The sequence below is a fragment of the Vulpes lagopus genome, chromosome 8 (assembly GCF_018345385.1).
Source record: "Vulpes lagopus strain Blue_001 chromosome 8, ASM1834538v1, whole genome shotgun sequence".
Classification (NCBI taxonomy): Eukaryota; Metazoa; Chordata; class Mammalia; order Carnivora; family Canidae; genus Vulpes; species Vulpes lagopus.
In genome coordinates, this window is record NC_054831.1 from 16,773,206 (window position 1) to 16,789,525 (window position 16,320).

At 52.2% G+C, this 16,320-nt stretch overlaps 1 protein-coding gene across 1 annotated transcript in view; it reads right to left on the reverse strand.

Annotated features, from left to right (window-relative positions):
* BIN3 (bridging integrator 3) overlaps positions 1–4,712 on the reverse strand; it is a 45,025-nt gene extending 40,313 nt beyond the window's left edge. The window contains exon 1 of the mRNA XM_041766243.1: positions 4,617–4,712. Within this exon, the coding sequence (XP_041622177.1) occupies positions 4,617–4,624 (8 nt within the window). The 5' untranslated portion in view covers positions 4,625–4,712. The remainder of the gene's footprint in view (positions 1–4,616) is intronic.
* Positions 4,713–16,320: the final 11,608 nt, after the last annotated feature.

Here is a 16,320-nt window from a genome sequence, read left to right on the forward strand (position 1 = left end):
CAGCATCACACAGGCTCTCCAGGGGGGGCCTGTCTTCTGGACATGACCATGCTCTCCACAGAAGAGGAAAAAGCTTGGGAAGAGTTTGGCCTGTCCAAGGAAGTGAGTAGGAACGCTGCCCAAGGCAGGAAGGCCTCAGAGTAAGAAGCTGAGATGGTCCAGAACACGTGGAGCTGTGCAGGACACAGGACTTCCTCTATTGCTTGCAGTATGAACACTGGCGACTTTTTGTAATTCACTACCACCCTGGTAGAGTTCATACACTCTGGCAAAGTAAAATACCTTCCTTTGGGGCCCAATCTACTTGGGAATGGTCTTCCTTTTTAAAATTTTTTTCTAGTAATCTCTACACTCTACATGGGGCTCGAGCTTAGGACCCCAAGATCAAGAGTCACGTGCTCTGCCCATGGAGCCAGCCAGATGCCCCTGGTCTTCCATTCTTCTAACGTTTCTGTTCAAGCAGAGAGAATACTCAGGAGCAGCAGATTTTAGTTCTAGTTCTGCCAGGTACTCCGCACATGAATTCTAACAAGCTGTCAAAGGGAGATAAGAAGACCTGAACTGCATACTTCTGAGGGTACATGTGAGGATGTAGTCAGATAATGGATGGGAAAGTCATTTGAAAAGTTAAAAGCATTATACAAATGTGCAATAGCAAGGGTAACACTAGAGGGAAAAGAGACTCCACTGAGAACACGTATGAAATAGAATGGGTGGTTCAGTTTGACTCGGCAGTTTACCTTCCTTTCTTTATATTCCATTCATTTCATTTGACAATTACCAATTAGGTACTTACTATGTGCAAACAGTAGACACACACAAAGGTGAAGAAGCTGTAGATCCTGCCCTCACAAAGCCTGAGCGGGAGAGGATCAAGTCTGTGCTCCCTGGAAGGATGTGGAAGTGCTACAGGAGTTCTAGGCATGTATGGAAGAGGGTAGTTTGGCAGGGGGAGAGGAGAGAGAATAATCAGACAGTCTCCGAAAGGCTCTGAAGCCACTTCTTCCCTCGTTGATTTAACAACAGCACTTTTAGAGCCTCTTCATTTCAGGAAGTGGCTTATAGGTTCTGCATGTTTTTATCTGAAAATTTTTCCTGAGCTAAGGCAAGTCAGGAAACGGAAAAAAAAAAAAAAGTGCTTGCTCATACATCCAATAAACATGTACTGTTTGCTGGGAACACTGCTAGGGATACAGTGATGACCAAGACACAGTCCCGTCCTCATGCACAGTGGAGTTACTGACAAGCAGACCAACAATTCAAGTACAGACACTAATGAGGGTCAGAGGAGGGGCACCCAACTTGGCTTGGCAGGGTGTGGGGGGCTGTTGGGGGAAAACCCTCAGAAGATGTGAAACCTGACCTGACTGGAAGGATGAGTGTGCACTGGCCTGATGGACAAGGCGATGAGGGGAAGAGTATAGATGGACAGCCAGGTCCAGGAAGGCCTTATAAGTCATGGCCTTTATCCTGAAGATGATGGGGGAGGGCCTACATGGTGAGAACATGGCGAGGGAAAAAGGATGGATTCCAAGGAATACCAATACTTAAGGGGCAGCGGGAGGTAGAAGAGCCCAGAAGAATCAGAAAACAATCATATGTGCATAGTCTCTATTTTTTTTCTCACGACACAGTTGGGTGGTACAATGTCAGCCAGGCTTATCCTCCGCATGCTGCAGTTGGAGAAAACAAGACGGAGGAAGGCTGGATGCCTACCCAGGCCAGGCTGTGAAGGAACCAGACCCTGAACTCACCCCTCTAACACCCAGCCAGATTTCTCTGTACGGACCCTCATTTCCTTCATCCTGAGTCAAACTTCTACACCACTAATAGAGGAAGAGTTCTTGTAGGCCTCCTTTTTCCTCATCACTTAAGCCTAAAGAGCATCAAGGTGTGTGGTTCCAGGGAAGGCTACAATTACTGGAGACAGCTAAGCCAGATTAACAAGATATATTATATTCTTAATTCTACTGAATTCTCCCTCCTTACAACAGTAAAGACACGGACACACAAGATGAGAGAGGGGGAAACAAGCAGGAGGAGAGGAGAGATAAGCACTGGACTTAGGACCAGAGGGTGGATCAGTGATCTGAGATGTGAACATCAAACGCCTTCTCTCTAGTAGGGCACACCACTGGGCCAGCTGGCTAGAAGACACGTGGGTGGTTGGCAGACCAATGGATGGGTAGATGGTACAGGAAGGCAGCAGGTACCCACTAAACAAACGCGGTGGGCGAGCTGCATGCACAGAGGAAGCAGGGAACAAAGACCGCTCACTCTTCATGCAAAGTCCACAGTGTACAAAGGGCATCAATATTGGACATTTCTCACTGTGACATTTTGAGAGCCCAGCCTAGCCCAGAACAATGGTTACACTCTGGGGACCATGTGCTGCATGCCCCTGGGCCTTATTCAATGATGGCTGGAATACCCCATGTGCTTGGTGAACTTGACCTTGGGCATCGGCCTCCTATCATGGCCCTACGTCACTCTGGTCTCTTCCCCCACTGAGAATTCCAGTCTCGGATGAATGGATAGATTCATTCTGGGAGCAGGAAAACCACTCCAGGAGTGAATCAGAAGGACCCAGCCCCGATCCCTTTGCCAGCCATTGAGCCAGGAACTGAGTGTGATTGTGTGCCCAGGCGCCGGTGCTGTTCCCCTCTCAGTGAGACAGGGTCATGGTCCACGTAAGAGATGACGTAGAAGCCCTCTAAAGAGGAAGAAAAAGGAATCTCGGCATTGAGGGACAAAGCCACCCTTTTGGTTCTGACCCTCAGTCCAGGGAGGTGCCAAGCTGCACATGGACTAGTGAATTAATTCTACAGGATAAAAATCTCAGCTTTCGCTGAACAGTTGATTGTCAATTTCAATTCTCTGCAATCTGACAGGCCTCAGGAAACAGGCTATTACTTTTTCAGAAAAAAAGACTTCCTCAAGACAGGTGTTAACAGTATGCTTCAGATCACCAAGAGAATCTTTTACACTGGTCTCCGGTCTGTTCTTCTCCCCATTTGTGAAGAAAAGATCGATTTTTAAAATTGTAAAATGCCAATCTAAGCAATACAAAGCATTCGCACTTTCTGTTTTTTACCTTGAAAAATTAAGCAAGAGAACTCCAAAGATTCAAGATGTGACTGGCAAGAGGACGTCTATATCACAGGGTCAGGGGATCCAGGCTGACACTTTAAGGAAGTAATTCCTCAAGGAGAGGGAATCGAAGGACTGCCACTTTTCTCATCACTAACTAGGTTATAACAAGATAGGAAAGTTAGCTTTTTAAGGCTCTAACCCCCTATCGGCCTCCTGGAGCAAAGGTGGAGGGAAAAGGAGCAGCTCCTGCCGGGGCTTATTAGGGTATTGCTCCGGGCTTCCCTCACGTGCTGGCACCTACTGTCTGACATTTGTCCATCAATCTTGTCTAAGAAGCAGGAGGGAGGAGGGGACAGAAATGGTTTAAATTTTACATTAGAGAATTGTCCTCAACGCTGACTGCCATTAGCTGCTTATGGCTAGCGTGTAGTTTCCACTACACTAATGGTCACATGTGAGCCTGCAAGAGCCTTCCTGAAGGATACTCTACTACCTTCATTCACTCATGGCTAGTTATCTTACATTTACTTTGCATAAAGAAACAGGCTAGACTATATGAGGGCAGAGTGGCAAACGCATTCCATATGGACCTTGGATTCCAAGAGAGGTTTGATTAATATCCTACATCTCAAAAAAAAAAAAATCTCCTACATCTCTGGGGGTCAGTGTATTCATATAAACGAACTACAGTTGGACCATCTTGAGGTTTCCGGTTGTGGTTATATGCAGGTCCTTGGGCCTGAAGGTAAGGCCCTTTGGGCAAACCGAATCTTACAAGATAAATCAACCATTACATATTACGAAGTCTCTAGTATGAGCTGGGCATCATAGAGCAACGTACCTTCCGGCTCTGGAGTGGTGACTCTACTACTCTGAGACTCCTTAGCGTCTTTTCTGATGGCCTGCTGGTTCCCATCATGTTTTAAGCTTACCTATGTCTATTTTAAAGAGAAAGCAGTGAGTGGGGTAATGGCCCTGTTAGCGACGAAAGCTAGTTCAATCCCACACTGGGAGTGTGGGTGTGGGTTTTCAACTCTGGACCCACCCCCAAAGAGAAGCAAGTTCTGTCTCTCCAAGACAATGAAGTGGTGCAAAGGCCAGCCATCTGGAAGCGAGGGGATTTTTTTGGTCGGTGAAACTGGGCCCAGCCTGCCAGAGTGAGAGCCACAGCTCCGGGGCTATGGGAGCGGTGGAGAGATGCCCACGGGGGAGAAAGCATTGACTCCACCTCACAACGAGCATTTACAAGACGAGGAAACAGGAGACTTCCTCAGTTCAAGCAGCCGGGAGAAGACGGGACCGGTTCCTTGCAACAGAAAGAGTCAGGAAACAGACGCGGGATCCCAAGCCGAGGGGCATCCCTCGACCCAACTCCCGGTGAGTCTCCGGGAAAGCACCGGAGCAAGGGCCCTCAAACGACCCAGGGCGGCGGGTCCGTGCGGGCAGCGCGGGCGAGGGGACCCAGGCGGGCGCGGGCAAGGCGCACGGCGGGCCTGGGGCTCCGGCGGCTCGGCCTCACTCACCAGCTCATGGTCCCGAACTCGGCCCTGCCGCCGGGGTCCTCGGCCGCGACTGGGTCCTCAGGGATCACTTCCGGATTCAGCCAGTCTCCAGGAAGTGACGCGACCACGCCTCCTGTGCCCGGAAGAGGCGGGGCGGTGGGCGGGGCGGTGGGCGGGGCCTCGTGGCATTAACCCTTCTGCAGCGGCGGGCGCCCCGCGCGGTGTCCCCGGCCCGCGACCTCGCGCCTTGCCTGGGGGGCTGGGGGACTGGGGGTGGGGGCGGCGTGGGGACCCCGGGTCCTGAGACACTGACTTGTAAAATTCTCATTCGTGCCTTTTAACCTTGCTACTGCCTCAGTTTTTCTGTGAAAAGGTTTCTAATCCAGAGACAGTAGTAGTCCTTGTTGATGGGGGAAGGAGCCAGTTGGGGGAAAGGGGGAGGGGGGATTACATTCACCGTATGGGATTTTTGTGTCTCTTAAATTCTGCACCCTGACCTTCCCCTACAAACACAGACACAAATGGATCTTCCCTTCTTCAAGATGGCACAAGGCTCTGAATATAAAATAGATGCTTTTGGGGTTGGAAACATTCTGTAGATTGACCCAACGGAAGAGAACAAAGAGTAAAGGTCTCCCAGTCCTTCGCTCTCCGCTCCCCTTTACAGAACCCAGGGGATGTGAACCGTCCCATTCTTTTTACTCTGTCATCTAAAAAATGGGATCCTGCGGTGTGCTGGGCCCTGTGCAACCTCAAGGTCACAACCCTGAGAAAGAAGGTGGATCCTGCCCTTTAATCCGTCCCAGGGCCACTTGCCCAGAGGGAGAGGTAAGGGGCACCTAAAGAATCACATGTGATGGGAAAGGACAGGGCGCTGGGCTGCCAGTCAGGGGCTCCTGCAAGCTGTACGTGGCTTCTAGGAGAAGCCAAGTCCTGAAGGCACAGCAGGCTAACCGGGTTGATCTGAGATGAGGGCTGCAGACAGTCCAGGCAGAGGAACCTGTCTTGGCTGAGAAGGGACCTGAGCTCCAGGCAAGCAGTTCACTTTGGGTCTCCCAAAGTCAGAGTTCAGGGTCTCAGTTCCTCATAAGCTGCCTGGGGTCTTGGGCTGTGTTGGCCTCCTTGCCCCCAAGAACCTCCTTGCCTTAGAAGAGAAAAGCAGGCGGTGAAGCCCGTGAAGGTAACTGCCAGATCCACAAGGGCCCTCTCTCTGGGAATTCTCTTTCAAATGGATCTTGAGTGTTTTAGGGTCATTTGGAGAGCAGATAAGCCACTGAACAGATGTATGTTACTTGTTCTGCCTTCCTAGGGGAGCGTGGATGGCTTGGTCAGGAGGAGTAGGGAGGCTTAGAGGACTTTCTGCAGGAGATGGTCCCTCGTTTGTGTTTCCTGTTTCCTCTGTGGAGGGTCTAGAGTTTGACTCCACCAAGGTTTTCCAATAAAGGGTGGGCCCCCAAGTGAGTTACACAGATTAGTTTCATCACCGTGTTATTCCTCAGGAAATGGGCCAAAATGAGCACTAGAGCATACTGAAGAATAAAGAGGAGGAGAAGTGACCAAAGAGCAGCCAGGACAGAGTAGGCAAAGGTAAGGACAGTCCTTGCTGCTTTGTACAAGGTGTGGTGGATGGATGATGGGTGCTGTGGTTTATGAATGTTCTGGCATTTTAACACCTGTGGATGGCTCTCCCACCTGCTTCTTCCTTTCCTCATGCTCTGTGTTATTCCCCCAAACTGCTAAAGAATTTCCAAAAGTATTAGCCTAGGCCATCACCATATCCCAGGGGAAGACTGTTTCATGGCTGGGAATAGCAGGGACATCCCATAGGTCAAGAATGATGAGTTCTGAATTAAGAGTCTGGAGGAGTCCTGGGCTCTGGTTCCACCTTTGATACTAGGACTGACCTCAGGAAATCACATCCCCTCTCTGAGCCTTGGCTCCATTGTCCAGAAGATGAGTGGTTAGATAATATCACCAAAGTTGCCAACATGTTGAGGTTTTAAGTTGACTGTCTTGTTGACTGAAGAGGTCCTCAGGAAATAGGAAAATAGGGGAGGCCTGTGGGGTGGGGCCAGAACAGAAAGGCAAGCTCAGAGCAGCTCTAAGGGATCAGTGACATCTCGGAGCCCGCAGAGGGGTTGGGGGAGAGGGAGGGAGGGAAGGATTCAGCCCAAGGCCCAACTAGGGCTGTGCTGCTTACCTCCAACCCTGGCTCTGATGAGGCCGGAAGGACCTCTGAGGGTCCTGGAAAGAATGCTGGCCTTCTAGGAATCTGTCTGGAAAGTGCCTGCTCTGACTCCTTGTCCGTGGCTCATTTGCTCAGCCTGAAGTGTGCCAGGTTGAGGATGGATGGCCAGGTCCCCTGCTGTTCCGTGGACCCCCGAGCTTCCTTCCATAAGCGTGCCATGCCTTGTGGCACTGATCCCTTGGGAGCTGAACACAAGGAAGCATCAACACCTCCCACTGTCATAGAAAACTCAGCCATAGGATCTCCAGACCAGGCTTGGGAGTTATGTCTTTCTTTTGGGAACCAACCAAGCAACAGCACCGTGCGGGTTAGGTTGATCCTGCCCCTCCAGGGGAGGGCTGGAAAAGGAGCAAATTCAGTTTCTACGTGGAAGCTGAAAGTAGAGGAGTTTCAGACAGAGGTGGATGCTCTTGGTTGCAAGCCTGGTGGAAGCTACTTCCTCCCCCAGAGTCTGAGTCTGAAGTTCAAAGAGTGTTCAGGTGGCAGAGATCTGCTTGGGTGGACAAAGTTCTATACCAGAGGGAGAGCAGCCAAAGAACCAGTCCTGCCACCACACCCCTCCCCTCTCCTTGGAGCTTTTCACTCAGAAATTGGTAAGTAAGTGCTCCCCACTGACCCTCCTCTCTGGTCTTGTCAGAGGTCTAGGACTGACCCTCCCATTTTTCACCCTGCCGACCTCTGATCAGCTAAGAGCAAGGATTCCAGAACCAGAGCTGGGCCATTAGGGGTTTCATTACAACATAAGAGCTGAGACTGAGGGGACTCACCTTCAGGGGCCCAATTGATGGGCTGAGTTCCCTTGCAGCCCTGAAGGTCTGTGCTCCTCAGGAGTCTCCTGCAGGGTAAATTCAGGACCCTCAGGTTTTTCTGGTTTCACTACCCACTTCCCTCTGCTCTGCATCTGCTCAGCAAGATGTCTCAGAACAACAGAGTTCCCTGAGCAGCCATGGGCCAAGGGCATGGGAGAGGACCAAGGGTGGGAGCTGATGGAAGATATGAGGGTAAGAGTTTCCAGTGGCGGGAAGCACACCTCAATGGCTCAAATGTCAGTGCAAAGTGGCGAGTCAGAGGCTGGGCTAGCCAAGCCGTCAGGGCCAGGAATAGCTGTCTGGACCCTGGCTCTGTCTCCCAAGTAGCTGGAATAAGTCTCTTCCCTCCTCAGGGTCTCCTTTTCCTTGACTGCCACATAAAGAGTACAGGTTAGATCTGGGATGGCAAATGGATGCCATCCCACTTGGCATCTCGAATTGCTTATTCCTGGCTGCTTGGGGCACCATATGAGAATTCTGGGGAGTCTGCCATTGGTGGGGGAAGTTCTGTGATTGATTAGCAATGTCTGCCTTGGATGACTAATTAGGTACATTCTACTTTATCATTTAGTTGCTGTTATTATTTTTATTATGAGTTAGTAAATATCATGAGCACTCACAACATGGCAGGCACTATTCTCAGTGGTTCAGTTTTTGTTGTTTACAATGACCCTGTGAAGTAGGTACCATTGTTGTGATCAGCACAAAGTACAGCTGGTAGGTAGGGAGATGGAATTCCCACCTGGGGAGCCTGGCCCTGAGCCTCATGCTTTTTGCCACTATGGTACCCCACCTCTTACCTATGATTCTGGAAGTTCCTACTTCTGACAACCGATAGTTCTGCCAAGGCAAAGCGGAAGGGAGCAGCAGACAGCCGGGGACAGGAGAAGCACAAACACAGAACGGTTGGGTTGGGGCTGGAGAGCGAGCCAGCAGGAGACCGGGCACCTAAAGGGATTCGGTGCCCAGCCTCATCCTGGGAGCTTTTATATGCTTCCTCCAGTTTGGCGAGCTCAGGACCAGCAGGTGGCAGCACCTGGCAGGGTGAGAGAAAAGGGCAGATTCTGGACTTGGCATGGAAGTCCTTTAGGGATCAGACAGTCCAGATGTCAAGGAAAGCAAGAAGAAAGGGGGTGTGCAGGAGGGCTAGCCAAGGTCCAGGAGGAAGAAGGACCGGGCCTCAAACCCATAGGGAGCTCCCATGGCCAATGCTTTAGTTCCACCCGCAGCGTGAGCCTCTCAGCTTGCATTTCATGGTGCCTGCTGTGGGCTTTTTTTTCCTCCACTCTGGGAGAATGACTAACTTTAAGGACTAAAAAAAAAGTGTTTTGATTACACTGCCTTTTTACCAACTGGGAGCATTAGTCACCGTGGATTGCTGCAGATAACGGGGAAGGCAAGCAGCATCCCCCTCCTCCCCCTCCTTCTCCCTGATTAGCTCGCAGAAGCCAAGGAGGAGACGCGAGTGAGAAAGAGTGCACCCAGGAGGGAAAACAATCCCCCTGGACAACATGTGTCCTGGGCATCAGTCCAAGGGCTGCTCTGTCAAGGCTGGGCAGCCCCCTGATAGCTCGATCTGGATTAGGAGGTGCCCACTGAAAAGAGAACTGACCAGAGGAGCACTGAGCCTGTGCTCCCCAGGGTCTGAGTTGTCTCCAGGTGGCCTGTTCCTCTAGGTGGGTCTAGGGTCAACTGGAAAGGGAAGTCCCAGGGAAGTCACTGCAGCTCCTGAGGAGGGAGCATTGGTGGCCGAAGAGGAGGAGAAAGTCCACAGTGACTGTGACATGGGGCTGGTGCCCAGGCTGTGGAGGGGCCAAAGAAGTGCCATCTTGGGCTGGGGCTTGCAGGGCGCCACCTGGGGTTGAACAGTTCCTGCAGGTGGGGACTAGTCCCTGCTTTCCAGGCTCTACCCTCCAACCTTCTCCCTTCCTCTGCTTATCAAGGGGACAGTCGTTGGTACTTTGGGTGGCCTTTGCTCCTGCTTTGGTGCTGATGGGGCAGGAGAGCTGGGGTGCCCTCCTGGTCTGTCCTGTTGACCTGGGTGCCAGCGATGGGAGCTCAGCACCTCCCTGGGGAAGGCTCTGAGGCAGGGAGGGATAGAACTGGGCTGTATGTTGACAGGCTGACCCTGTGAATCCTGTTCTCTCTGGTCAGTCCTTCAACCCATCCCCCCACCCATGTTGCTCCATTCTGGGAAGAAGGAATTTGTCTGAATGGCCCTCCTACTGGCTAGCCACTTGTGGATGTGGATAGCCTTGTAAAGAATTCCAAGGATTAGGACAAATAACCTTGGGATTATATTAGTAAAGAAAAGGAAACAATTTTACTTCGACATCTCCCAAGATCAAAGCTACTTCATCTTAATTTTGCTGTTGCAATTTTTCTTTAAATGAGGAGCTTATAGGGGCATCACCTTAGAGCAAAAGAGATTGCAAGAGAGAGAAGTTCTGGGAAAAGTCCCCCTCACCCTCAGAGCCCTAGCTGCCACAGAGGATGTCCAGGCACTGGGGTTGCTGTGTGCTTTGTCCCATCAGCTCCAGCACATCTCTTCAGGCTTTGGTCTCCTGACTGTGGCACACTTGGCTTTCTGATGCTCCCCACACCCATTCTTTGCTCTTCACAGTTCTCCATAATAACTATCATTGTTGAGTGCTACTGGTGCTGAGTGAAGCATTTGACATGTATTCAACAATGTATTCTGTTTTTTTAAAAAAGATTTTATTTACCTTGCTGAAAAAAAAAGATTTTATTTATTCATAATGTCTACACCCAACATGGGGCTCAAACTCACAACCCTGAGATCAAGAGTCACACACTCTACTGACCAAGCCAGCCAGGCGGCCCAAGACAACATGTTCTTCACAGTAGCTTGATGAGGCAGCTGCTCTGATGATCCTTTTTATAGATGAGGAAACCAAGGCTGAACCAATTGCCCAAAGTCATAGAGTTGGCCAAGTGACAATGACAGGTGTTTAAAACCAGGTTATCTAAATTGCCTTGGAGTAGAAAAGAAAGTAGCAAAAGAGGAGGGAGCTAGCATTTGTAGGATTCTCACTCATATGCCATCTCAATAACCCTTGCCACCTTCCCAAAGGAGGGTGATGAGGCTTGGTTGGCTTGGCCACAGGAGATCCTGGGATGGTCCAACAAGTCATTCTGGCTGCAAAGCCCATGCTCCAGCGGTGGCAGTGCCCAGAGGTCAGCTTGCAGACAGGAGGGGTACCCACTGATATCAGATGGCAGTGCAGGGAGGTGATTATGGGTGATAGAGTGGCCTCAGGACTTTTGTCCCTTGGCTGGGAGAACCCTTTGCTCTCCACAGAAGCCGCAGGGTATCCCAGGTGAGCACAGCCCCCAGGAGTGCATGGCTTTTCTTGGGAATCCTTGCAGGTCCCACACACGATGAGAGCGGATCCAGGGAGTGGGGAGGACTGCCCTAGCCTGACCTCACTTCGGGCCTGGCTGCCCAGTGTCCGCCCCCTGCTGTTGTGGCCGAGACAGCCCCCAGACACCGGCAGGGCAGGTGGCAATTATCCTGAGGCACTGATTACACTGCAAGGCCGGCCAAAGCCCCAAATAACCCAGCAGCTCAGCCTGGCACAGGGAGTGGGGGTGGAGAAGGGTCCTGCTGGAGAAGATGGGGCAGGACCATAGGGGTGCATGGTATGGATGTGTTTGGAAGGCCTGTGGGGTCAGGGAGGGCACCATGTCAGGCTTTCTATCTTTTGGGCAGTCAAGGACCCTGAAAGAAAGGGAGGAGGTCTCCACTATAGCAGGCCGACTTAGAGAAGGGTGTCAGTGGTTGGGGTAGACGCCACTACTCCAGGCTTCTTGAGGGTAAATCTGCGCACTGAGGAGGTGGTGACCAGCATGGAGCAGCATGTAGGAAGGGTCTCATTGCTCCATAGGAGGAACCAGTGGTGCCACTGAGGCCAGGCCAGTGTGCCTCCAGTCCTAGCCTGTCGTACCTCTGGCCTGATCGGGAACGAATTCCCAGAGAAGACACGCAGTGCAGGGCAGAGAGGCTAAGGGAAGGTGTGGAGGGTGCTGGGCACAAACTCTCCCTGCCCCAGAGGCCAGGCCAAGGTATGGGTGCTGCTCAGGCATTAGCCCCTCTTCACCTTGGGCATCCCTTGCCTTGGATGGCATCGTCACTTCCTGGACCCCAGGGGCCCTCCCTCCCAACCAGACACAAAGACAAGCAGCTGTGGACTTTGGAGACTGGAATCCTGTATAGCTGGGGCCCCGAGCCTTTGGTATGGGGTGCCTTGTGAAAGTCGTCAGGGCAAGGAGTGCTGGCTTCTCACCCCCTCATTTCTGACTGCTCTCCTCACCGCCTGAGGTGTTGGAGGGCTTGAGACCCGTGGAACCAGTGCCTCCACAGCATGGGCTGGTGGAGGTAGTGAGAACCCAGTTTCTCAAGCAAGTTATGGGAAGTGGGCTGGACCTGGAGGTACTTGGGAGGAGTGTGCGGCAGGTTCCATTGGGGGCCTCTCTGGTCCACCACCCCAACCTGGATCTGGTATCCTTAGAGGGTTGCTTCTTGGAGGACCAGCATGAATGCCTAGAATGGCCGAATGGGAGGAGGCACTGGACAGGAAACACAATAATATACCCCCCAGCATGCACCCCATTTTCCTTCTTATATAAGGACAGACTCTCCTGTGTGGATCCCCCCCACTTCACTAAGAGAGTCTGCAACCATCGTGGCTTCCCCTCCAGCCAGCCAAGAATGGGGGTGAACAGCTGGCCCCTCCCCCATGTCCAGAAGCTACGCCTGAGGGGAAACCAGGGCACAGTCGGTCCTAGGATTTGCCAACTTGGGGACAAGGCGGGGCAGAAACCTGGTTTGCCTGAGGTCTGTGATGGAGGGAGTCACGGGACTCCACGGTGTCCAGTGTCTGTGCCCCTCTCCTCCCCACTGTGGGACCTGGTGCCCCTCTGGCAGCACCTGCTCAAAAGCCACCTGTGAGCTCTCTGGACCCAGGTCAGAGAAGGAGGCTGCCAGTGGCTCCAAACCACCTCTCCCAGCAACTCTGCTAATCCAAATAAGATAGGGAAAAGGCAGTGGGAGGAAATGATAGTTTCATGGTTATTTTCAGAAAGGAAACAAAAAAAAAAATGCAAACAGGAGCACACCCTGCATTTTGGTGCAAAATCTAGGAGTCTCAGGGAAAAGAACCGACCATGCTTCCTTCTCCTGCTCCCTTCACCAGAGGCTGGGGAGGGGCTGCCTGGGCCCCTGGGGGCCTGGGGCTGCTTTTCCTCCCTGGGAGAGGGTCTCAGGGCTCAGGGAGTAGACCGCAGAGACCCTTCCCACAAAGGCAGCCTGGGAGACTGTGAAGCCGTGAGGCTTGTAAGGCACAGTGGCTTGTGTAGGATTGGTGGGCCGGGAGGGTGTGTTCTAGGAGTGCAGCACAGAAAGAGAACGAGAGGGGGAGGGCAAGTAAGGGAGCCTGGGCTGTGGGAGAACAGAGTGGGGTGCTGCGGGCATGCACGGAGATGGGGGTCATGTGAGCAGGCCGTACACAGCGAGATGGCCCAGGCCCCCATCCCCCTACCCCCACCCCCGAGTGCTGCAAGACCAGCCAGGGAGAGGACAGAGCCCATCCTCCTGTCCCAGGGTGGGGGAAACTGGGCTGTGCTCCATAGCCTGTAGGTTTCCTGGATAATGTGGGGAGATCGCAGAGGGAAGCAGTGACCTGAACCTCTGGGAGATTTGTCTGGGGAGGCCTGTTGTCAGGTGTTTGGAGACTCTCCTAGGACAGCCCTCGGAGGCCGGAGGGTGAGAGGATGTGGATGGGAGAGAGGTAGGAGTCAAGGACCGCTGGCACATGAGGAAGAGGGGCATGGTGAACCAAGAATCCCACATGGTGGCAGAGGAGGTGTTCTGGGGCAAGGGCGAGAGAGAGCAGAGGGCAAGCAGACCTAAGGGACCTGGCAAGGCAGCTGGGCTGGTGTCCTGCCTGAGGCAGGCACAGTGCTATTACCACCACCTTATGGAAGTGTCAGCCGGGGCCCAGAGAGGCTAGTTGCTGTGTCCAAGTTTCCATGACTAGCCAGAGAAGGACCTGGGGTGGAGAGATGGGCAGGAAGCAAACTCAGGCCATCTGTTGGGTGGTCTCATTGGTGATGGGGGGGGGGTGTCTATAGTGCTGAGGACATAGGAGTGCCCATGAGGCACTGTTCCAGAGAAGACAAAGTCAGGCCAAATACCAGGAAAATCCTGGTCCCAAGAGGCCTGTGGAGCCTTGGAGCCTACCCACATGGAAGGGATGGAGCCTTCCCTCCCAGCTTGCTAAACCAGACCAAGCCCTGGGACCTTGGGAGGGTTGGGGAGGAGATGGAGGTAATGACTCAACCCATCCGACACAGGCTTGACCTAGGGGTGGTTGGGTAACCCAGCAGACGCTCCAGTGTGGGGAGGGATGGAAGAAATGGGTGATGCTCAAGATAAGGGAGAAAAGGCGGGCCGGTAGGGAGGGGCCAATGGTTCTGGGCAGCCTGTTTGGGAGGAGGATGGGGGAGAAGCACACTTGGTCTTTGGGGTTGGGAAGAAGAAATGAGGTTCCAGGACCTCTGGGGTAGCCTCTCCTGAGATTAGGCCCCCTTAGGAGAGGCAGAGGCTCTTTGGGGCTAATATCCCCAAACAGAGGATTCTGAGTGGTAGGAATTCACAGGGTGGAGGCCCACAGGCAGAGCTCTGAGCCCTCCACAGTTCTGCTACTCCCTCCTGTTCAGGAGCCAGCCACCCTCTGGCACCTTCCAGTCCATGGCCTGGGGCTGATCCATGTATCACAGGCCACTGCCGAGACCCCAAACCAGAGGATCTCACTAAATGTCATCTTAAATACCTTTGGCTTGGCTCAGAGAATGAGAGGCCCCAGGAAGTCAATGGGGATGGAAAGAGGCCAGCAGCAAGTAGGATCAGGTTCGGGCCTACGAGGACAAAAGCAGAGGCTTTTTCCTTTTCCTGCGCCTGCCGGGCCCTGGCTCAGTCCTCCAGCTCTAAGGTGGAGGGGTGGGTCCTGTATGCACAGGGTGATGGTCCTGGCACCTCTGCACATCCAAGCTTGAAGTGCCATATGGACCCACCACTAGCACCACTCACTTTTCTGATGGGGACTTGAAGACACAGAGGGGGGGGCTATGGCTTTGCAAACATCATGCAGCTTTGTCCTCATATCAAAGTCAAGATCAGGAGCCAGGTGTCCTAACTCTCTGGGTTCGGTACAGGAGTGACATAAAGGAGTCCCAGAGGTATACAGCGGTTTGATGATATATATCCTCATTGGATTTGGATTTCAGTACACTTAGACCCAGGAGATAGTTTATAACAATGAAACAAGGACCATTCCCGGATTTGCCACCTCTGAACCATCTGAACTCTGTGTGGTTTTCTCATCTGACCTAGTAGGAAGAGTCACTGAGTTCAGACGCTGCTCCTAGCTCTGCCTAGAATGTCTGCCTGGAATATTCACTGTAGAAAGAGAAAAGTGTTCCCCAACAGTCTTCTTCAGGCTTCTGGGATGGGATAGCAGTCCTTCATAATTTTACATTGCAGTCGACCTCTCAGCAGCCATGTGGAGTAGGGGCTAATAACCCCCTACCGATGGAAGATGGGAGAACAGATGCTTGACCAAGTTATGAGGTTGACTTGGTCTATCTCTTATCTTTTGATCTGACATGGTTCAACACAGAGAGAAGAACAATACTAAGGCCAAAGCTACAGTTTGAGTCTTTTGGTTGAGAGGCCGGAGCTCTTTAACCGGTAGGAACAGAGAAGTAGGTGATGAGTAGGCCAAGGGGAGGAAGGCAGAGGTTTGTCTATGCTTGGAATTGTGGAAGCAGAACTCTTAAGTGCCCAAAGAGAAGAGAATGGAGGACAGTGTTCCCTTCCAGCTCATTATTTCAGGCTGTGGACTGAGGAGTGGGCTGGGAAGTCAGCCAGAGGGATGCTCTGTGTGGACCAAGGAGAACCAGAAGATGGATCCCCCAACATAACCCTTCCCCCAGCTCTGAAAAAGTCTGGCCTGTAGCAAGAAGAAGCAACCAGAATGTAACACAGAGAAGTGTCATCTGGGTTGGACAACCTCCACCAAGCCAGCTGGGCATGCTCCAGGGATGCCAAGCTGGTATGTTGTTTCCTGGGGCCTGTGGGCCACTGAGACTTTCTTTTTCCTCCTTGAGGAAAGGGACAAGAGAGTGAGCAGCCCCCCAGGGTGCCAGGTGAACATTCTGGGGTAGATCCATTCTACCTGGAGTCTAATAGGATAATTTACAAAGAGACACTTAGCTCAACACTTGTCAGGTAGTGAGTTCTCAGTGCCTTGGTTTCATTATTATGAGAGACGTGGAAGAGGACCTTCTGAGATCCTCCAAGAAGTTCCCTTTCTTGCCTCCCCCACCTCCCACCAGACTCTGATTTAGGTAGGTGTCTTTCTATCAGGGACCACCATTACATGACACCAGGCCCAGTGTATTGAAATCATCTGTTTAGGTGTCTGCCTCTTCTCCAACAGAATGAAAGACCCTTGAGGGCAGGGAGAGTGTCCTGTCATGTTCATCTTCGTGCTGCCTGCCACTCCCCCCAACCCCACAGACAGGCACTATACCTGGCTTCATACATTTTCGTAAAATTAATGGATGAACAAATGAAATGTGAAGG